Genomic DNA, 24529 nt, shown 5'->3' with positions numbered 1-24529 from the left:
ATTATGAGGATTCTTTGTGTTTATAACAAATTAACAATGTACAAGCAACTTTCATTCTTAGAACTGTCCCACGCAACAACCCAAAAACTGTTCAAGGGAATTTATCCTTTCTTAAATTCATTCTTTTAAAATCGATACTTTACCTAAAACCAACTCACAGGACTAAGACTCGTCTCTACACCACGTTAAGAAAGAACAATCTACAGAAATAGGTTGCCCTTGATATACAAAAGTCTTTGACTATACCTCCTAAAGACGCCATTTGGGACAAGATTGTAATTTTGGACCAAAGCATTTGAAGTCAGCATTGAATTTTCACCTCCCAGGAGGTGACAGTGGCCTTGAATATCGAACATGGGGGGTGTGTTTTCCTTACTGGTATTGCCTTTTATGTTCTCTCAAAAAAGATTCTCAATTTCAGAGACTGCCAGACAACAGATTAGAGGTCAGAGTGAAACATTAAGGCCAGTAAGACTGATGACAGTGCCTACTGCATTTCCTCTGCAAACATTTCAAAATACCTCCCTTCACTCTAGTGTAAAATACAAAACCTTTGTGAGTAATTTTCTCTGTAGCAGAAAAAACCTTTCATACTCCATTGTGGTGTAGGGAAGTGACAGTGTGAACGCGTCCATAAGCGAGAGCACAAACACATAAATCTATGGTGCTCATGTGCAGATAGAGGCATGTGTGATGGAGTAAGCCAAGCAAATCATTTAGAGATGACATGCTGTCATAGGGCAGAGACAAAAATACTTCTTTTTTTTTTTTTTCTAGAAGCACAGATGAGGACAATCAGCACAAATATACTGTACATACAGAGCATCACAAAAAATAATCTAGATGTTTTGCATAATGCTGCTTTGGCACATATTTCTAAAATAAAGCCATAAAAGTGTACAAATAAAGTACAACAAAACAAAATCATACAAAAAACAAATGTGATGATCTAATTAATGCTTCAGTTAATTGCAGAAGTACGACTAGTCGCCAGGGCATGGTCTATAAAGTAAATAACCCCTGGGGTCTTTAATTAGCGCCAAGTCAAAAAACATTTGTATTATCAGCTTTTGCACTAGGTTGTTTCCATAGGGACTATTAATTCCACAAGAGCTGCATTTCAAGTATCATGAGTGGTCAGCATCAAGCAGCGTTATCTACCTCTGCATCCACTTTAAAATGTTGGTTGCGCTACTTATCAGTGGTATTAATGCTAACTGAGCAGTTCGCTCCTTAGCGCTATTACAACATTGGTTTTATTGCTGCTGCGCTGTGCAATATACTTAAATGACCATTAAATGACCATTTAGAGCATTTACGTATATGATAATGAACACAATGTTTTGTATGATTAAAACTTACAAACACCGCATTTCCATCATTCCTCAAATAGTGGCCTCTGGTTCAGTAAATGCCGTGCCCCAATTAATAAATTAAACAAATGAACGCTGCACCTCAAATAGCAGCATATGTAGCTTTCTGTCCTTGTTCGTCGATACCTTGTGTTTTTACCGTACCACAGAAATGGCATCTGTAAAGCTGACGTTAATGGTGCAGTTGAAGAAATAAAATAACCCAGCCGCTCTATATGGAAACGCAATACACTGCTTCTGCAATAAAATATGGGAAGCATCATCTAATGCGCCCAGAATTTGTTGTTGAGAAGGGGCAAAGTCTACAGACCACTATAATGATGTATGATATAATCTATTATCTATATAATGTAGTTAAAGATTCCAGAGCAACTCCCCCTAGAGAAAGGTCTCTATGTACAGTTAAAGGCCAAAAAAAACAACAGCTGCTCCAGTGACCTTCGACCCTCCCCCCCCCAAGCAATGCTGCATCTAAAACTAGGAACAGGAGGCTCTCATAACATTTGGCAGTTTCTTGTAAAACCCGTTTTTATTTACACAGGTCATCATCTTGTTTGGGGTGTGGCGTGTGTCTTGGTAGGGCAACTTCCCACTCCTCTCCAAAGCAACCCTTATATTCCAGAAAACATGAAATATGTCACAATTTTAGTCAACATAAGACAGCCATTTTCCCCTGATAGTGTGTACTCTCTCAGCCGTGACGACTGTATTTTCTGTACTATTGCACCCATGTGGGGGCCTGCTAGCTGGCTGCTACCTCTGCTAACACCACGCTCTTATGGCAGCGCTCTGCTCGGAACCATCCATTTGTATTCAGAGCGATGCTCGGCACAGATGGCACGCAGGATGCGCGGGAGGCGAACAGGTTACCTCCCTCCCCCCGTGTGTCACCCCCCTTCCCCTCTCACCACACACACACACACACACACACACACACACCTCTTCATCCCAGCCGAGGCATCCTGCAGAGTTCTTTCAGCTAGTATGGCAGCTCTATGGAGTGCAACCATGCAGTAACTGTCCTTCTCCCCCCCACCCCCTCCCACAATGACAGCTGGATGCAGAGGCCAGTGATCTGCTGAAGGAGCTGCAAAACAAACTCAACACCGTGTTGGATGAGCTCAGCGGAGTGTTAGGCTCCAGGTGAGCATTAGCATGACTAGTTTATAAACCTCTCCTTTTTACTAGCCACTCCATCAAACTAATCACCCTAACAGCCGCATGCACTAAATTTATAATTGACTTGAGTAAAAGTACTATTTCTAAACAGTTCATCTTGAGCCAGAAAGGCTCCCCTGTTGCATTTTTACATCCAACCTCCCCACCAAAACGGGCAACGTTTTCCTGAGAGTGAGCAACCACAACTCTCCGGTGAAGTAGTAAACATACAAAAATCCATACAAAACTAACGTATTGTAGCTACCTCTTGGTGTTATAACGTTTACGGTCTGAATTTTGGTGTTCGTGAGTGTTATTCGTTATGGCGCTGCGAGTGTGGAGGGGAAGAGACGTGTGCGTAAGCTGTGTTGGAACTGAACTACTGTTGCCATTAAGGTTGGCAATAAAACTTAAGAGTGTCATACTCTGTGTGAGACGGTGTCAGACGGTGTACAACTCGCTGTGTTTCTTTTGTGGTGCCGGACTTTTTGGCTCTTCTGTGAGAGGGAAAAACCGGAAACGATGTAGGAAGAAAAGCTGACAAATCACAGCTCTGCAGGTTAGAATTTTTTGGAGGAGCACGTCAAGCTCCGCCGGAGGGTTTGGAGGGAGCGCAGCCAGCCAGTGGTGCATGAGCATAACTTAGCCTTAACAAAGGTAAAAAATTGTCAAGCACCGTATTTTTTGTGTGTCTATCGTTCCAATCGTGAGTTACCAGAATACTTTTTAGTTCATGAATGAATGATGACAATGATGGAAAATAGGTTGATGGAAATGACACATGGGCCATAAACCTTTAAAGTTTCATGTATCATGAGGTATTACATGGAAACAGGAAACAGGAACCTCCACCGTTGTTCTTTCTGTTCCACACAGTTTCAAACCAGTGATTGAGGACTGTGTCAAGCAGATGAACCAGGAGCTGGTCCAAATGAAAGGTTCAGCCAAGGGAAGCAACGCTGCTATGGATGCAGAGACCGTCCTCCGGCCTCTTATGGACCTTTTGGATAAAAAGTGGGTATCCGTTGATTGCACGATGCATAGCTGTCATCACTTCCCGAGGCCTGACTAGACATGATAACTGAAGCTATTACTAAACCTATTCAAATCAGAATGGAAAAAAATACAGATTAATTTATGAAAGACATTCCTGAAAAAAAGCCCGAGAGATTATAATGGTTCAGATGAGGTTTAGAAAATCTCCAAGGAACATCGAGGTCAATGGAATATTACAAGGAATCCTTTTTATTTTATAGAAACAGCAAATCATTCTGCTTGTTTGTACAGTATGACAGGAATACGGGTATAATCGGAGTTTCTGTTCATAATTTTACATAATTGTATGTACTTGTTTAAACTCTTCTACTCCTTCATCGCTGCACACAAAAGTGTAAACATTTGACAAAACATGCACTCCTACATTTTTTGCCTGTGCGATTGTTTTTCTGACAAATACACCACATGGTGGCACTGTTATCAAACCCTGTAAGTCAGACTGACTTGAGATTTCGCACACACTGTAGTTCAACACACTCTAACAAACACCCATTGTAACTTTTGGTTGTTTAGCCCAATGACTGCAAAATTTGGTACACACCTTTCCGGGACTGAGAAGCACATCTCTGTCCAAAATGAACAAGATTGATTCAAAATCATGATCACCACCAATGAAAACATCTTTGCAGGAACAGAGGTGGGACTTAGCAACAAGTTGTCCATAGGTTATTGACCATTTGTATATTGGTTATACAACTTTGAGGATATATGCATTACATGTATGCTAGCATGGCTTCCAAGGAGGGGGCACTACAAATGGAATCTACAGTCTCTTCCGAAATTAGGTACAGAAGTAGTATATTTGAGGGTACCACCCAAGTTACATGCCGTTGTATGCCTCATTCCCAAACTTTGAAGCCTTCCACTGCACCCGCTTTGACTGAGTCGTCTGTCATTGTGATTTTATTGGCTTGAAAAAAAATGGATCCATCAAGCGTTATGTGTGTGTGTGCTGGCAAGCGGCCAGCGATGGACTGCAAGTGCACTGAAATCCATGTTGTTGTTACTGCAGTCCACGGTCTTTTCATAACAGTGGTGAGTTGTAAAACGATGTTTTTGGGAAATGAGATGCATTGTGAATCATTTGTAGGAAAGAAAAAAGTGCAAACCCGCCACTCCTCCATGGGAATTACTTAGTGAATGTCAGTCTGAAGATGGAAATAGCGTAACGAGTGGACTATTTTCCCTCAAATCAGGCTTATTAAAGCATTTTCCTAATCCTATTATTCATGACGACGTCATTTCTTGGAGCCTCCGGCCATGTTGACTCAGTTTTAAACACATGCTTCTAGTGTTGACCTGACAAACGCTGTCTTTTTTTTTTTTTAACTACTTTGCAGTTTGATGTTGTTCGCCAAGATATGTGAGAAGACGGTGCTGAAACGTGTTCTCAAAGAGCTTTGGAAGATAGTGCTTAACACCATCGAGCGGACCATTGTTTTGCCTCCGCTGAGCGACCAGAGCGTGAGTTTACTGCATTTTTCTCTTGAGTGTATTCCACAATCAATGCAACTTTGTACAGTAGGTTACATTACATTCCCAGCGGCTGTTTAAAGGGCAAACAACCATATTTGGCAAGTTAAACTTCATCTTAATCTAAGACATTGAAAAATCATAATAGACATATAATTGCTATGAAGAACAGTCATGATAACACAGTCATTTTCTTGGGTTACAGTTTTGAATTTTCAAGCACTTTATTAGAGATTAAATATCTAATTTCATAATTTGTCAATTTCAAATGTATATCAATTAAATTAAATTTTATTTTACATTTTCAAATTGGGCCACACGGTGGCCTAGTGGTTAGCATGTTGGCCACACAATCAGGATGGCCGAGCTCCTCGCCCTATCTCTTAGGGTGAGTCCAGCCGCCCTCTGGAGGAAACTCATTTCAGCCGCTTGTCTGCGCGATCTCGTTCTTTTGGTCACGACCCAAAGTTCATGACCACAGGTGAGGGTGGGAACATACAGTAGATCGGCCAGGAAAATTGAGAGCTTTGCCTTCCGGCTCGCTCTCTCTTCACCACGACAGCCCGGTACAGCGACCGCACTACTGCAGATGCTGCGCCAATCCACCTCACGCTCCAACCTTCCCTCACTCGTGAAGAAGAGCCCGAATACTTAAACTCCTGCACCTGGGCAAGACGTCGTTCACAAGACCATGAGAACCATGGCCTTGGATTTGGAGGTGCTGAGTCTCATCCCAGAAGCTTCACACTTAGCTGCAAACCACCCCAGTAAACACTGAAGGTCACAACCTGATGAGGGCATCAGGACTACGTCTACGAATAACAGACGAGATCCTAAAGCCTCCAAACTGGACTCACCCGACGCCTTGGCTGCGCTTAGAAATTCTGTTCATGAAAATTATTAACAGAATTGGTGACAAAGGGCAGCCTTGGCGTAGGCCAACGTTCACCAGAAACAGGTTCGACTTACTGCTGGCAATGCGAACCAGGCTCCTGCTCCGAATGGCACGTAGTAGTGTACTCCCGAACCACCCCCCCACAGGACACCATGAGGGACGCAGTGGAATGCCTTTTCCAAGTCTACAAAGGTTCAACTAAAGGTCATACCCTTCTCTCCAGAAACCTGGAATAGACTTTCCCAGTGAGGCTGAGGAATGTGATTCCCCAAAAGTGGTAATACACCCTCCGGTAACCCTTCTTGAGAAGGGGGACCACATCCCCGGTCTGCCATTCCAGAGGTACTGTTCCCGATTTCCATGCAATGTTGAAGAGATGTGTTAGCCAAGACAGTCCCTCAACATCCAGAGCCTTGAGGAACTCAGGGTGAAACCCGTCCATTCCTGGAGCTTGGCCATGAGGAGTGTTTTGACTTTCCCGGATACATCAGCCACAGTGATGGAAGACCCTGCTTCCTCTATGGAAGGTACAGTATGTCCGTGTTGCTGAGAAGGGCCTCAAACTATTCCTTCTACAGTCCAACTATATCCTCAGTCGAGGTCAGCAGGCTTCTGTCCCCACTATAAACAGTGTGGGCTGAGCACTGATTCCCCTTTTTGAGGTGTCGGAGGTTTGCCAGAACTTCTCAGAGGCCGACCGAAAATCGTGCTCCATGGCCTCACCAAACTCTTCCCACACCCGAGTTTTTGCCTTGACCACCGCTGAAGCCGTGTGGCCTGCCGGTACCTGTCAACTTCTTCATGAACCCCACAAGCCATCCATCCTTCACCCGTGTGTCCAGAACATGCGGACGAAGGTCACACAGAAGCCCAAGACCATCACGTTACATTATAAGGTTACAAAAGTTCTGATTGCATCATACTCTGTATTATAGGTTTTTATGTATGCATTTTTAGATTGTTTGCCTGTTAATATGCCATAATGACAACAAATATGTCTTCTTCCAGCAGCAAGGAGCTCAGATGATCTTCAATGCTGCAAAGGACTTGGGGCAATTGTCCAAACTGAAGGTAATTTTTGCATAAATACAAGGGGTGTCACGAGACACTCACTTCACGAGACAAGACGATACACAAGATTGGGTCTACAAGAACAAGACGAGACAAGATTTAAAATTACTGTTAGGACAAGTACAGTGAAAAAATATAAAAATATGTGACAATATGTTGCAATCTACTAATTTAATTTCTACACTCTTCTGTTTTCCCTGGGTATGACAATAAACTGCATCTGCTGGGAAGGGTCCAGTTCGGGAGTAAAGCTTTTTTGTATTATCAAAACAGGCCTAGTGCCCACGAGACAGATTTTTCTGAATGACAAATCTTGTCACGTTTCAATCTTGTGAGGTCTTTTCACACGACATCTTGTGACAGCCTAATAAATACAGTTGCTAAATCTTAAACGGATCCATGTGCTTGTGTCTAAAATGGATTTTCCCAATTTAAAGCACGCCACTATCATGTTTTCAAATCAATTTTGTTTCATAATACAGTCTATGAATATTACACATGTACAGTATATCTTATACCAGTGTATATACAGTATGTTTATTGTTTTTGACATAATGCCTTATGTTATGCGGATGTCATTCAATGCAATAACCTGCTTATTTTAAATATACTGAAAGGACATTTACTATTTTTGAAAATACCCACGTGCAAATGGACTTAGGCAAAGAGAAGGAATGAAAACAACACTAAATTATGCGGTCCAATAAATGCATTATGTCAAATTTTCCTGTTTGTCCTCAAGGATTTTGTAAAGTTGCACCATCTGAGCAGTACATGTACACTACACTGCACACATAGATTCATATTCATATTATGCAATGTTAACCGTGGAATGGTAGCTGTTAAAACCAAAAAAGTGCAGTAAGATTGCCTCAGCGTCATCCAGTGTAGGCTCGTATTTAATTGCTGATGTGACCCCAGGATGTTTGCTGCCTCAGGTTTTGTGCAGTGCGTCTCCACGCATGGATCAGTGCTCGCATTGTGCTTTTGCTAACAACCCACATACCTGAGGTATTTAACCTCCGAGTTGTGCAGCAGATGTGCACCCGATGTATGTTTTTGCCGGTTTTCCTGTGTTTACATTGGTTGTCCTCTGAAGCATCTGGATACAAGAGCACACGGATGGGCGTGTGTCCATATCCTCCCTCAAGCGTTAAAGTCGTTTATCATCATCTTGTTTTCGGATTGTGAGTAATAATCATCGTCTTATTTCAGAGAAATTTCTGTGTAAGACTACCACTTCTATTTTGTATTCTTATGTATAAATATATTCTAATTGTATTGATCATGTGAAAAACATTATTTCTTACAGGCAAAGTGAATAGAATACTTAGCCTTAGCTGTTCGTGCCGAAGTTGTTTTGTGTATCTTTTGAATGGACGCATATATACAGTAATATAAGGCGATATTTTTTTCCCTAGAAAAAGATGTCGTCTAATGGGCGCCACACACGGGAGGTGACCTCCCCTCTACGCCATTCATTTTCACTGGAACCTGTGCGATAGGGCGATTATCGCGTGTCAAAGTCCGGCCAAGTGAAATTAGTGTGTGTGAAAGTTTGTGTTCGTGCGACGGGATCCCAGAAAGTTGAAAAATTCTCAACTTTTCATCGCTGTCGCCCAGGCGAGGACCAATCAGCAGGAGTTTCATTGATCGACCAATGAGCGGACAGGATGCTAATCAGTACGCTATACTTGCCGAGTCAGATTTCCCGGAGCTATTTGACATTTCTAGAAAAGAATATAGAGATATAAAGAAAAAAGCGTCATGTAAAACATTATCTAGTAAGTTTACATTCATTTACACGGGCATTTATGTATCCTCAATACTAGCAATACTAGCAAAAACCGGTACTAGAAGAGTACTCGATCAACCCCGGCCGCTTTTCCTCCTCTGAACTACTTTGATAACCCCAAATTACCTCCACATCTGACACCCAATCAAAACCGTTGGAGACTCGTACAATTCGCTCTGTGAACACGTCGCTCACGGGTGTTGCCGGTCACAGCCGCCTGTCGCCTCCCGTGTGCATGGTTTGCCACACGTTGGTGATCAGTTTCACCAATCGCAGTTGTTTGTCGCCTCCCGTGTGTGGCGCCCGTTATACTTGCGATCAAGAGATTTATACATGCAAACAAGTTTGGGTTTTTTTACAGATTAATTTTGTATTTTTTTGTCTTTAATTTTATCTAGATAATATTTTTCCAAAAAATGTTTCCCTTTTGTCTTATATTTGTGCTTGTCTTACATTCTTGTCCATACAGCTCATGGGCTGCAATGTGCTCAAAATGGAACCAAAATTTGATAGATATTTATTTTTGCTAAGAGTAAATTGTGTATTATGACAAAGGTTACAACACACACATTGTAGCAACATAGTTCCTCATTCGCTGCTAAGAGGTTTTTTATTGCAACATTGTGTTTTGTTTTTGTTTTTAGAGGAGGGGCCTAACTGTAACTAAGTAAATGAAAATGTAATGCTGCCTGGTGCAATTTGGCACCTGACACGGCTCGCATCTTAGCACAGATGTTGATTAAAGTGCTTGTTGTCTCGCTCCGGCTTGTGAAAATCAATTCAAAGTGGACTAGTGATTGATTAAATCCCAAGAAACCGGGGCAGGAACTTGCGTTCCGTTCGCAAAGTCTAATTTTTTTCACTGCACTGCGCCATAAATGTCTGCATAGGTTTGCTAATAAACCTTTTGCAAAATATAAATATACTCCTTTTTCTACTTTTATAGACACTGGAGACGTAAAGCATTTGGCTTACAATCTCGTCATATGTTTTTTAGCTGTACTTCTTGTGATTAAAATAGATTTCCCCAGCTCTGCGTGATATGGCAGCATTCCCATTCCCCTCAGCGACTTCAAGCCCACATTTGCGAAGCCTGCAGCATCAAGCGATTACTCCACAATATTCATAGCTTCATGACTTTGCTCTGGTCATTATCTCGATGTTGTGTCCCCTCCCTGCAGGAGCACGTCATCCGAGAGGAAGCCAGAAGTCTGACTCCACGTCAGTGTGCAGCCATGGACCTCGTGCTTCCCACTATCAAGGTGAGTTGAATGTCCGAGACATTGACGGTGCCAAGAGACATGAATGGTTGGCTTTTTTTTTTTTTACTACACTCCTGGGCTCCCCCTTCCTGTTTGATACAAATGTACACTGGTTGGTTACATACAATGGAAACCTAACCCAAAATTTGGATTTTGCTAAATCAAATCAGAATTTGGGAACATTTTTGGTAAATATATGCCTTTCAAATCAAATCCAACTGCCATTTCACATGAGATTGCATATCTCAGGAGACTTGAGCACCTAAAGCAGGGGACCCCACCTTCGGATCTGGACCCCAAATGAAACAAAATATCTCATTTCGGTCTTGAGCTGAAATAGTTAGGGAAACCCGAATGAAAAACATTAACTTTTATCTTTTTCTTGAGGTTTTTGCTTTATTTTTTGTGTGCGTGTTAAACCACCACATGTGAAGCACGTAAAAAACGTGATTTTGACCAGAGAACCGGAAGTCATTAGCAGTAGCTTATCGTCAAAAGTGGGACAGTCGTACCTTTCTAACTCGAATATGGTCTAAAATTTGGGGTCTGGAGTTACACACTTGTCCCCAACTACCTCGCGGTTCGAACATCGCTCCCGCACTCGTGGTATCGTGGTTTTTCAAACATAAATTAAATACTAAATGGCCGCTGCTTTGTGGTTGTCTACGGCCTATTATTACTCAAAACGTATGCATATTTAAGCAAATTGTACATATTTTTGCCAAAAATGTTTATCCAAATTTTCAAGCATAAAAATGGCTAAATGCACTAACATGCAATTATACTGTAGTATGCGCCATGAAGACCACAACTTGTGAATGCAGTATTCCACATTGGTCAGTAGGTGTCAGTAGTTGTTCGGTGAGACCACCACCGAAGCACCAGACTTGAACATCCTGCTTTTATTGCAGGGTTACTTTATCTCCCAACAGGCACAATAATAATAACATAATGATAATCATCATAATTACAACACGGGCTACTGTTGTGGCCATAGCCCACAACAAGCTAAAACCCAACTTTGAACCCCCAACGTCACTTCCCGTACGCCACCGATTCTGCTCCCCTCCAAGCTAAACTGTCTTAAATGGGTTATTTTCTCTGATTATATCTACAATATTAAGTAATACGAATGTAAAGGTGACTATATGGGCGTTATTTCATGTCTAGATGGCTCTAATAATGTAAAAAAAAAAAAACATATTTAGGAGATTGTAAACAGGCTTTATATGCCGTGACTACAAAAACCTTCCATTACTGTACATGGAAATCAGCAGGTGGTGCCAAACGACTTTTCTCCAAGAGAGTCACAGCTTTTCTTCAGGTCACTCACACACACCAGTAATCCCTAGCGACCTGAGAGCAACCGGAAGAAAAGTGTCTCGAAGATTGTTAGCAAGTTAGCAAACATTACTGGTAATTTGGAGATGATAATCAATAGCGCAGCAACAAATAACTGTCGAGCAGCTAAGACATTCGATGTAATTTTTAATCTAATCTACCAGTTGAAAGAAGACAAATAGTTATTTTGTCTGGAATATGGTGAGCAAGACACTATGAGAATGCGAGTACATCCAGATGCGCCACAAGTAAGGATGGGTTGGAGACTTATAAAAGTGGTCCAAGTAGGAATCACTGTTCAGATGAATTCCTTTTTCGGACTCCATTTTATATTTCCTGATGGCTCGTAAATTCTCAGCAAACGAAATGTGCGGTCATGTTTTTCTGTATTATACGACTGTTGGGACCAAGTGCATGGCTTGGCAGCACCCCGCTGTTGTTTTGTTGTACGGCAGCAACTTTGGAGTAATGGCGCCTCAGCCCACGGGGGGTGTGCTGTGAAACAGAGAAAACTAATTGATCACACCGTCTCCAAGACGACTTACCTGAAGGTTTCCATCAATCACGTCACCGGGATTGTTTTCATCAGTGTTCCAATGAGAGCAGTCAATTAACACAGTTAAGTAATGCTTTCAGGGAGAGTCAGAACAGACCAGATCAATAGACGTGATGCATAAAATGATGGCATGCATTGAAATAAAACATTAGGAGGTCGTAATAAATCCCCTAAGAAGGAGCTGGATTTTCCCTCTGAAAACATTTTATCCAGACTGAACTTTGAACTGGCGCATGCTAATGGGCAGGATAATGGATGCATGTGCTGGCCCACAGCTTTATGGACAGATTTGTAATAATGCACATTCACGACTGGTTGAACCACAACCTGTGGGAACTGTTGCAGAGACATAAAAATAATGCTAGATAGCGGCAGGGTCTTCTCTTCCAGCTCGTGTGGAGGAACAAATGTATTGCTTTCACCAAAACAACTGCAGAATGATGTAATTTAACTTTAAGACGGTGATGCTTTTTAACAAAACAATGCTAAACAAATACACTGCAAATAATAACATGAATGGTAAAATGACTTTACATTGTACAGCGCTTTTCTGCCTTGAAAAAGTATTCAAAGTGCTGATGATGCAGCAACAACCACTCTATCGCCTGAGCCATGCTGCCCCTATTGATAGAAAGAAAGAAAGCACGCAACTTAAAGAAGCGGGGGAAATTCAAGGCGCTTGTGGCGCCAACTGCAAAATGTACATCAAGTTAAATGGAAGACTGGAGGAAGCCCAAGTACTTGTTGTGGAGGAACTGGGCAAATATTGCAGATGACAACATCTCAGCTACAATAATCCCTCACCACTTTGCACTTCAAATTCCATGGCTTCACTCTATCACTGTTTTTTAAAATTATATTCATTAATAAATTGGGCTGTTTCGTGGTTGAATACGGCCTATTATTGGTCCAAAAATGTGGCTGTTTAAGCAGATTTTACGTATTTTTTTGCCTAAATAAATCATTTTCAATAATAAAAATGGCAAAATGAACTAAAATACAAATATCAGCCATTCAGAAGATGCATTCGAAGACACTGTGATGACATGTAGTATTCTACACTGGTCACTAGGCGTCAGTAATGATACATTAATGAGACCATAGCCACCGCAGGAAGTACTGTACAGAACAGGAAGTACATAAAGAACAACAACAAGGAACTCTCCCAATACTAACGTGTGTGAGTCTATATTACAGTGTGTGTTATTGGGTAAGATGGGTGCAAAGGCGACTATATAACCGTTATTCCATGACTAGACGGCTCTAATAATGTTAAAATCTGTATTTAGAAAGTCCTAAACAGGAAATAGAAACACACAACTCACAAAGACTTGATGGAGGTGGAAGTCAACAACAGTTGACAATAACAACTCCACAATCATATAGAGTATGCTAAATTCAACAATATCAACAAACACAATTCATGTATTCATTGTCACCAATAAACTGACTTATAAATTGTGATTCAGTCAACATTTTTACTCTAAAGTCTAACAATGTTCAAGGTTTATACACACCAGAAGAGAAAAACATGTAAATGACAAAATGTAAGTAAGTGAAATATTGTAAGTGTCAACATGACAAAGTTAGGGTGTGAATGAATTACAGTATCAGTAATTTACAGTACATATATGGGGAAGCGGTAGGATTAAGATGTGCATCTTCCTACTCCTTTTCCTTTTAGTACTGCTGTACATGAGTGTGTTAGAGGAAAAAGCAACATTTGCCGCAATTAAAGCACTACACCCCCAACACTGAAAACAGTGGATCGGTGTCTTGAGAAATCTAAACACGTTAGATCCACAAAACGGTACTGTCACTGGGCTCAGCCTCCTTTCTCACTTTCTAACACACCGGGGGTGTCATGAAGATAAGCCTCGCCCTGTGCTGCCAGGCCTATCATGAACTACGCGGGCACGGCTTACACATTTACATACATGGTAATTAGCTGCAAATGTGACTTCACGCTCCTCTTACCAGCGATTCGCAACACACTATGTCACGTAAACTCCTCTTGCCTTTTTTTCCCAGCAATACTTCCATGCCGGAGGAAACGGTCTGAAGAAAACCTTCCTGGAAAAGAGTCCTGATATGAAGTCCCTCAAATATGCTCTCAGCCTTTACACTCAACCTACAGATGCCTTGATTAAGAAATATATATGCACCCAAACCTCTCAAGGTAAGACCCCTTACTGCGGTGAAGTGTAATGTTGATGATAACCCTGCCTGTCCAATTCCTGGTGATTCTAACCGGTTAACATACATGGGATTATCCATATTCTCATTTACATACTTATAGCTAAACAACTCAAAGAATCCATTCCATCGGCATTTATTTTGTTAATTAGTGAGCAGGACGGTGCAAAACCACACAAACAATTTCCACAAAGCTTTGGAGAGGTCGATCTTAGATTTTTTTTTCGCAGTTTTTGCCAACGTTTTGGGTCACTCTAGAATTTCACCCTCACTCCAGAGGTCAAACTGTCCTATTCGGGGTTGGCAGCGGAGAGACAGCAGGTCGTCCTGAAACCGGAAGGTTGCTGGGTCGATCCTCGCTCCCTTCACCCACTGTTGCTGTGTCCCTGGGCAGGACACTTCACCCACCTTGCCTCCACTGGTGTATAAATGTGAATGAATGTTAGATGGCGGTCGGAGAGGCAGTAGGCGCGATTTGGCTGCCACGGTTCCGTCAGTCTACCCCGGGCAGCTGTGGCTACAGATGTAGATCACTACCACCAGTGTGTGACTGAGAAGTGAATGAATAATGGATTCACTTCACTGTGACTTCACTGCACTTTGGGTACCTTGAAAAGTGCTATATAAAATCAAATCCATTATTATTATTATTATTATTCAGAGTTTATATTAAAATAAGAAATTCTTACGTGTTTGGACAATAACAATCTTGTAAGCACTGGGTGATACCACAATTTTCTAACTGATGTGATACCAGTACCAGTACCAATACAGTGGAACCTTGGAAGGTCTGACTCTAACCGAGTCTAAGAAATAATGTAAATCTATTTAATCCGTTTCAGAAAAGTCTAAATATTAACACAAAACATGTCACAATGCACATAAACACATATAAATGATGGATGAAAGGGATAAATGAGCATTTAAGGTTACTTTTACCTTCATTGAAGACGTGATTCTTTACGGGATTGTTCCCAAAGACAAGATGTGGCAGCGAGATCAGCACCTTCCTGTTTTTGAGTCATTTATGAGTTATTTCTTGAAATGAATAGTGTTTTTCGCCTCAATACCCCAAAATGGAGCCAAAGAAAGTTGCAAGTGTATTGGAACCACTAATGACATCAAAGAGCGGCGACTTCTGGTTGCCATTTTGCTAGCACGGATGCTAACAAGGATGCTTTGTTTTTAAAATGCATTAAGAACGCAGGTGGACTCACGCAGTGTATTAATAACGTGCCAAGACGCGCATCAAATTGGAAAATGCACACAAACCTGGGCAAAATTTTGGCAGACATTTTTTATGTTAACTAAAAAACACTAACCGGGGTTCCACTGCAAATTCCTTTGGGAAGTAAATAACACGTTATTAATGACAGTTGTCAAATCAAACAACACAATTAGTTGAAATTGTTATAAAGGAATCATAGCTGAAAGAAAATATCACATGATTAATTGCATTACTAATTACTAATACGCAGCTGCAATGTGTCCTACCACAATTACGCAGACGACACTCAGATCTTTGTCAGGTCCTGCAGATTTACTTTGTCACTGCATCAAACAGATCAGTGTGTGGATGCCAAACAACTTTCTCCAGCTAAACTCAGACGAAACTGACATCATTGTCTTTGGCCCACAGAAACAAAGAGAAAGTGTGATCAGTCACCTGGAGACGCTCTCTAAAACCTAATCATCAGGTTAGAAATGAGTAATAATGGACTCAGACCTGAACTTTTAACAGCCACATTAAATCAATAACATCATCAGCTTTTTACCACCTAAAAAACAATTTGCAAAATCAAGGGAATAGTGTCCAAGCCAGAGTTAGAGAGTCTAATCCATGCCTTTGTCTCCAGCAGGCTACACTACTGTAACGGCCTACTCATCGGGCTCACTAAATGAGCTGTAAAACAGCTGCAGTACATCCAAAATGCTGCTGCTCGAGTACGCACTAGAACCTGGAATTATTAGTCCAGTAGTCAGGTCTCTGCACTGGCTTCCTGTCACCCAGAGAATAGACTTTAAAGCAGCTCTGCTTGTGTACAAGTCTTTTCTTGGTCTTGCGCTAGAGTACATCTCTGACATGTTAGAGCCACATAAACCATTTCGAGCTCTGGGAAGCTCAGGGAGTGGTCGCCTGCGGGTGCCCAGAGTCAGGACTAAACATGGCGAGGCTGCGTTTCAGTTTTATGCTGCCAAAATCTGGAACAATCTTCCAGAAGATGTGCCACAATCCTCAACTTTGTCTGAAAACACTTCTATTCAACTGTGCATATGACAAATGCAAGTATTTTATCTGCACCCTTCATTTTTAGTCTTTTTTTGTTTTATGGAATGATTAATGGAATTTTATGTAATGATTTTATGTTTTTATAGAATGATTTTATGAAGCGATTTTACCCTTCTTTTCTGTAAAGCACTTTGAATGACCTTGTGTATGAATTGTGCTCAATAAATAAACTTGCCTTGCTTTGCCTTACCAGTTTCGGAAATCCCGGTATCAATGGTGGTATCGATCAACCCATCTGTAGCTGTTGTAAGCCTGTTTAAAAAAATGCTGGTTCTGGTGTTCCATTAGTTTGGTAGTATCATCAACTACTGGCCTAATTTTCAGTCATTTTTGCAAATCAAAGCCTCTCAGTATTAAATGTATTCCAAGCAGTCTCCGCTGCTTATACAGGAAGCTGAAGGGATCAGGGTGCAGGACCTGACACGGCAGCAATTGCAAGCATCTTCTTGTTGTTTTTCTCTTTCTAAATGAATAGAAAGCAATAAAAACAAATGAAAAGGTTGGCCTCTTCACCCCCTCGTGCCCCGCAGGCTCCCACGCTCCGCTGCGCCCCCTCTTCTTTCTCTCTCTGGCATCACAAACATGTGAAACCTCTGTCAGAGCGAATGCATTATTTGAAATATATGAAACAATAAATTCGCTCTCTCGCTCCCTCTTATCATCACTGCCCCACTTTTCATGTGCCTTGTTCATCTGTCTCTATACCAACCTTTAGCACCCTACCCCCGCCCGCTGAAATCCCTCCAGGAGTCCAACCACGTTCAAGTGGGTTGCATCTCACACACACACACACACACACACACACACACACACGGTTTGCATATAGGCAGGCACCGATGGTCATGCAAACTGACGTGCTTGTCATCCATATGAAACCTGTCTCTGTTGTATGAGAGGTGGCGTGGTAGCTGATGCGCGTTAGGTCAGCAAACAGTGTGGCGAGGAGCGTCATTCATTAATCACCATCCCCCCCGTCGCTTGTGACAGCGACACATTTAGAGTGTGCACTAGTTTATCCCAGGAAAGCCTACACACATCTCGTCCATCGTTACTAGTAGCTAACACAACAATCCATAGCTAAAGCTTCCTTTTCTGTCTGTTATTAGCATTTGCTGTTGCTCTCTCATTTGTTTTTTTGCACCACGCTCCACGTAGAGCGGTGAAAGGTAAAAGGCACTCCCCTAATCGACGGCTGTACACTGCAAGCCTTAATGCTCGGGATGAGCGAGTACACCACTATCTGTATGTGTATCTGTTCACACATCTAAATTGTCTGTATCCATATCTGTGCTTGGTGTGGGTGGGGCGTAAACCGGAAGTGGGCGTGGTTTAACCAGGAATGCGTGTGGTTTAAATGGGTACGTTATTTAAAGTCTGAAACTGACATGGGTTGATGAGAAGTTGCTATATGTGTTCTGTGTATGTGTGTAAGTGATCTGGAAGACTCAAAAGCACCGCTTTCAGTACTACAAGCAAAGTTTTCCACCTGACTACTTTATCTCACCTGCCGCAGGCAGCCAAAAAAAACAAAACAAAAAAAAAAAACCCGGCAGTGACTGATGCACGAGGCGTATACAGCTGTCTTGTGAAATGCACGGTGTACGTTCCAAAACAAGTTTAAGATTGCAACGTGCACACTGCAACGTAATGAGAGGGGTGTAATATTTGACCACGCTTATGTTGACAACATATGATAGCCATGCAGGAAGAATGTTTGATGCAGCTGTGCAGGTGTGCCTCATGTTGCAGGTTACAAGAGAGATACAAGAGAGTTTTATTGTCATGTGCATAGTAAAACAGCAGTTATACCATGCAATGAAAATCTTATTCTGTTCATTCTCCCAAGAAAAGAAATAAAACAAATGAAAGAATAAGAACATAAGAAACATAAACACATAAACATATATACCAATAAATTAAGCAACAACAACAGAAGAGACATTAATACAAGCAAATAATACAAACAAACAAACAAACAAATAAATAAATAAATAAATAAAGTGCTATGAGTGTGTGCGTGCGGCGTGTGCGAGTGCTTCGTTGAGGAGCCTGATGGCCTGTGTTACCACTGTTACCACTGTGAACACAATTCCTATATTGTAGGCAGCACGCCTTTTTTTATGATGACTTCATGGAATAAGACAAAAATACATTTCAAGGAAAAAAGCGCTCATGCTGCCCCAGTTGAGTTGCATAAGTGACTGACGCAGCGCAAGCCTGCACAGCGCTGTCTTGTCAAACCGCGTACTTTACGATGCAAGTTTACCAAGTAACTTTACATACAAACGCAAATAGAGGCGAGCTAATCAAGTGGCGGCAGTGGGCAACGCCACATGAGCCGTGTTCAACTTGCCAATTGCACCGTGTTTGTGAATGAGGCACTGATTAACTCCTCTGTGGCTGCTGTCTCGGGAGGGGCGGTCGCTGTGTGACTGACCAACCACAGAGCGTGAAGAGTGAATACGTAATGAGGATGTTCTTTCATCACGAGTCCGGATAATGACTAGGTGTACTCGTTTCATGCTCGTATTCGGCAAAAATGCAGTATCCGTAACGGATGACGCCCAATACCAATGATCTGCTTCTAAACAATATTTTCCACTGTCTGTACCAGGAGTGTCCAAAGTCCCAGCCTGCGGCGTATTCTCAAAATAAAATCATAACTTTATGAAGGAGGATTACAGAACAAAACTTGTTAAAAGAAAAAGTTTTTAAAAACCCATATGATATTATTTTTCAATTTTAAATAAGTCTGAGGGGTCCCACAATAGTGCCTTGGAAGTGTCTTTGTCCTGCCTTTGATGCAAATGTTAGTTCATTTAAAACATACAGACTCTTGCGCTTTTATTTTGATGATCCACAAGCGCCGGAAGTGCTGGAGCTTCGGTGAAATGGTCAAACTCCCTGCTTCCACGTCTGTAGCTGACTAACAGATAGTTGGCAGAGCTCCAGGGTATGTTTTAAGAAGTGTAGCGAAACCTGCCTTCTTTTGTCTTTCCTTCTTTCTTGCTTGCTACTCATAAACACTGCAGGGACACCACTAAAAAGTCCATTTTGAATTACAGGGGACCCATTAAAATGTTGAATGTTACAAGATGCCACACTAATACGCTATTGGCTTTAGCGTCTTTAGTGAACAAACACGTTTCTGTGCAAGAGTGAGCAGCAAAAACATGTCTGTGTGTGAAAAAACGTACAAAATTCTTTGATTATTTCAATACATGAATGAGTTAATGTGTTCATTTCGCAGACGCTCTTAGTTTAATTATGCAGCAATGTTTCCCTCCTCCTCTTAAGAGTATCATTACAATAAATCACCTGGCTTGTTTTCTTCATTAGTTCCGATAACACACGCAGTATGTTCGGCACATATTGATCAGCTATCAGACTAGCGTGCTCCCTGATCAACCGCACGAGCGCTCAATAGGCCAGGCGGCTCACGGGGCTGCTGATTCTCTGCAAAACACGTGCTCAGCAATGCAGGTCTAATTGTGTTTAATTTGTGTGGCTGCAACTATAAGAAGTCACTTAGGGTAGGACTGTATTGACGCTGAAGCAGATAACACAATAGCCAAGAGAAACCACCGCAAACTACAGCTAAAGTCAGTCCACAGTGTTTGGTTGGCATTTCTGTGGATGACTTCATTGTGAAAGATCCTTATTTGTTTACATTTCTTTACGTCATCTGTCCCTCCGTGGCATTCAAACTTCTTCTTGCTCAGCCTGAAGCAAAAGACAACATTTTGCAGCCGCCGTTGTTGAGACAAGCGTGCTTTCCCTGTAGGTTGTTCTGGCTTTAAAGCATTTCTTTTGTGTTTTTTGCTACTTTCTAAACATCCTGTTGCTGCTACTGTATGCTTTCAGGTCAGTCAAGTAACGGCTCGGTGGGGGAGGTGTCGATACAAGTGAACCTCATCTCTCACCCTGGCACTGGAGAGCACAAAGTCAGCGTGAAGGGTGAGCTCTATTGTTTTCAAACGCTGTAAAAGTCCTCATTTCTATTCAAATGCATCCGCGCTTGCGGCAAAGGCTGCCTAAGGCAGCTCGTGAGATAGTGCAGCCGGTGGCCCAAAATAAGCAAGGTTTTCTGGGTCCATTTAGGAACAAATGTACATTATTTTCCTCATATCGTGGCTGGGGTTCTTGGAGTACCAGACGTTGATTCGGGGTTATCAGTGGGAAAAGTCACTTTCTATATTATTTAACATTATTATTTTTTATTTTTATTATGAAATAATAAAACAGTACAGACAACTGGAATTTAATTTGGCGTGCCTTATGATAGAATATTGTCTTTAAAACTGCACAGGGATCTTGTTTATATTATTACTATTTGGGGTAAGACGTTTATTCAGGGACGCCTGAGCTGTGAAAAGACTTGTTTTAATTTTTTGTCTATATTATTATTATTATATATTATTAAATAATATAATAAAAGTCATAATGAATCATGATTCTCTATTAAAAATATATATTATTATTATTATTATTATTATTATTATTATTATTATTATTAAGTAGTAGTAGTGATATATTTGTATTAAATATATTTTTAACAAATTAAAATAACGTAAATATAAAATCATAAATAATAATATTATCTAATTAATTACTAATGAATAATAATTAAGTATTGATTGAATAATTAAATAAATAAAATAATATGTAATAGATAAAATAATTGAATGTAATTATTTAATAAACTGGTATAATTAATAGATATTCAAATAATAGATTATCAGGTGTTTATTTTGGGTGAGGCGCTTATTTTTTTTAGGTTCTCATGTACAACATACTTAGTGATGGATTGAGATGAACTGTCCCTATTGGAGGAAATACAGTCATGTCTAACATCGTTGACATTACGGTATGTGCAAGTCATTACACAGAAAACACATGCAAGATGTGGGCGGGACTCATTTTCTTTACTAGCCCATCCTATCAGTTATGATTTACGATTGTTCGCGCCAACAGGGGGTGGAATGCTTGTCATCATTTACCTCCCGCTGCCCCGTTCAGTCTCGCAGCACTGATTCGGTTAAAAAGACTTTCTTTTTTTTTCCTGCTCATCAGCCACTTTGTCAGCATCATAACCGCTATGACGACATGTTCATAGCCTTACATTTATCTTTATTAGAAAGACGTAAGATGAGACAGTGGGGTGCTGTGCCATTAGCTTGTGACAGCACAACAAAGAGGCATGAGTGCAGCTTTTCACTATAAATCGCTCCATTTCAGTGAATATTTCCAGCCACCGCGACAAAAATAAAGTTTGGAGTGCAGTGTGGTTTGTTGCAGCCATTGGAGCACTCAGTACTTCTGTCTCCACTGTAATTACTATCATAGCACTCATGCGCAGTGCTTGTACGCTGTGTTGGTCCATCCATTATTCCTTCATTATGTGCCGCTAATTACCGCTATTGTGTACCTTTTCATATCCAGTGGTAGGTGTGAACAACCTCCTTTGGCAGACCAACGCCATGTTCCGGCCATTCGTTGAGGTCAACGCCATCGGGCCGCACCTGGCTGACAAGAAGCGCAAATTCAGCACCAAGACCAAGAACAACAACTGGTCACCAAAGTACAACGAAACATTCCAATAGTGAGTAACGACAACAACGAACACACGCAAAGTTGATACACATGCAACCAAATGTCACCTCATACAGTGCGCTATTTATTTGTAGTTTTCATTGGAAGCATTGGAAAAAGGCACTCTTTGATCACATGGTCATTAATTAACACATATATTGCACAACGCAGCAGCAACAGAACCAATGTTGTAAGAGCGGCGAGGAGCAAAGTACGCCAAACAGCAAGTGTATTAGTTTCATACCAACAGGCAACATTTTAAAACACACACAGAGGTCGATGAAGGTGCTGGAGTCTGACCACTCAACAGCATTCAGTTTGGCCCATCACGCAATTCTAAAAACAAGTCAAGCCTCAGAGGAAGTGTTATTGAACAAAAAGCCCAAAACATTCCATTTCAGAAATGTTGTACAGTCTTTGGAAAGCGGCTCCCCACCCCTGATCTAAATGATCTATACTCCGATCCAAGTCATTCCAGGCAGGCGGAGCCCACGGAGGCAAGGGCAGCTGCTGTCTGTATAAGCTATACAGTAGATTAGAGATGGAACACTTGTTAAGCTGCAGGGAATGATTACAACAATTGAATCATTGATTCAAATTTTATTTTGCTTCTCACGTTCCCTTAGGACACAAGAAGACAAAGACAAAGCAAAACAAACAGAGTTAATCCTTTGACTCTTACTGAGTTGATGATGCACATGACAACAATTTAACAGCGCCCAATTTTCTTTGCACGTTTGTTGTTTTCTTTTAAGACCCCAAAAAAGGCAAAACAATATACAGTGGTGTGCCCCCTTCCTGATTTCTTAATGTTTTGCTTGTTTGTCACACTTAAATGTTCCAGATCAAACAAAATAAAATTTTTGTCAATGACAACACAACTGAACACAAAATGCAGTTTTTAAATGAAAGTTTTTATTATTAAGAGAGAAAACAAATCCAAACCTGCATGGTCCTGTGTGAAAAAGTGATTGCCCCCTAAACCTAATAACTGGTTGGGCCACCCTTAGCAGCAACAACTGCAATCAAGCATTGATATAACTTGCAATGAGTCTCTTACAGCGCTGTGGAGGAATTTTGGCCCACTCACCTTTGCAGAATTGTTGTAATTCAGCCACATTGGAGGGTTTTCCAGCATGAAGAGCCTTTTTAAGGTCATGCCACAGCATCTCAATAGTATTCAGGTCAGGACTTTGACTAGGCCACTCCAAAGTCTTCATTTTGTTTTTCTTCAGCCATTCATAGGTGGACATGCTGGTGTGTTCTGGATCATTGTCCTGCTGCAGAACCCAAGTTGGTTTCAGCTTGAGGTCACGAACAGATGGCCGGACATTCTCCTTCAGGTTTTTTTGGTTGACAACAGAATTCATTGTTACATTTATCACAGCAAGTCCTTCCAGATCCTGAAGCAGCAAAAGAACTCCAGACCATCACACTACCACCACCATATTTTACTGTTGGTATGATTTTCTCTTTCTGAAATCCAGCGTTACTTTTACGCCAGATGTAATGGGACACACACCTTCCAACAAGTCCAACTTTTGTCTTGTCAGACCACAGAGTATTTTCCCAAAGGTCTTAGGGATAATCAAGATGTTTTCTGGCAAAATTTAGATGAGCTAATGTTCTGTTTCTTCAGCAGTGGTTTTTGTCTTGGAACTCTGCCATGCAGGCCGTTTTTGCCCAGTGTCTTTCTTATGATGGAGTCATGAACACTGACCTTAACTGAGGCAAGTGAGACCTGCAGATCTTCGGATGTTGTTGTGGGCTCTTTTGTGACCTCTTGAATGAGTCGTCGCTGCGCTCTTGGGGTAATTGTGGTTGGACGGCCACTCCTGGGAAGGTTCACCACTCTTCCATGTTTTTGCCATTTGTGGATAATGGCTCTCTCTGTGGTTCACTGGAGTCCCAACGCTTTAGAAATGGCTTTGCAACCTTTTCCAGACTGATAGAGCTCAATTAATCCGAGTTAAGTTATGTTTAACAGGGCGGCAATCACTTTTTCCACACAGGGCCACGTAGGTTTGAATTTTTTTTGCTCCCTTCATAATAAAAAGTTTCATTTAAAAACTGCATTTTGTGTTCAGTTGTGTTGTCACTGACTAATGTTTAAATGTGTTTGATGATCTGAAACATTGAAGTGTGACTAACATGCAAAAAAAATAAGAACTCAAGAAGGGGCAAACACTTTTTCACACCACTATGGTATATAAAAACATGCATCTTCTAACGTTTACCAAGTTGTTTGGCATGATGACGTCTTAACATCGACACCATCTGTTCACATTCTTCTTCTGTCCTTTTAAGAAACAACACAGGCAAAGACAAAGCAAAAATAAACATGCAGAGTTGATCATTTGCTGTTTCCCGAGTTGGTTTTTACATGACAACGGCCATTTTAGTGTGATTTTTTTTTGCATATTCTTACCGCAAATGTTGGTGCAATTCCAACACGATGGTGGTGTTTTCCC

The 24529-nt window shown here is 41.2% G+C and overlaps 1 protein-coding gene across 7 annotated transcripts in view; it reads left to right on the top strand.

Moving 5' to 3' along the window:
• The window catches only part of LOC129179122 (protein unc-13 homolog C), a 141735-nt gene that overhangs the window by 114754 nt on the left and 2452 nt on the right, over positions 1-24529 (top strand). For 3 of the 7 annotated variants that reach the window (XM_054771972.1, XM_054771970.1, XM_054771973.1), the window contains 8 exons: positions 2428-2516; positions 3408-3545; positions 4928-5051; positions 6964-7026; positions 10003-10083; positions 14012-14159; positions 20331-20423; positions 21909-22068. In XM_054771972.1, the coding sequence (XP_054627947.1) occupies positions 2428-2516; positions 3408-3545; positions 4928-5051; positions 6964-7026; positions 10003-10083; positions 14012-14159; positions 20331-20423; positions 21909-22068 (896 nt within the window). Of the gene's footprint in view, positions 1-2427; positions 2517-3407; positions 3546-4927; positions 5052-6963; positions 7027-10002; positions 10084-14011; positions 14160-20330; positions 20424-21908; positions 22069-22684; positions 23089-23120; positions 24522-24529 lie in introns of those variants that run through there. The other 4 variants (XM_054771971.1, XM_054771974.1, XM_054771975.1 and 1 more) reach the window with 3 other exon arrangements.

Source organism: Dunckerocampus dactyliophorus, chromosome 3 (assembly GCF_027744805.1).
Source record: "Dunckerocampus dactyliophorus isolate RoL2022-P2 chromosome 3, RoL_Ddac_1.1, whole genome shotgun sequence".
NCBI classification, from domain to species: domain Eukaryota; kingdom Metazoa; phylum Chordata; class Actinopteri; order Syngnathiformes; family Syngnathidae; genus Dunckerocampus; species Dunckerocampus dactyliophorus.
Note: the sequence above shows the minus strand (reverse complement) of the source record. Positions and strands in the feature narration are given on the sequence as shown.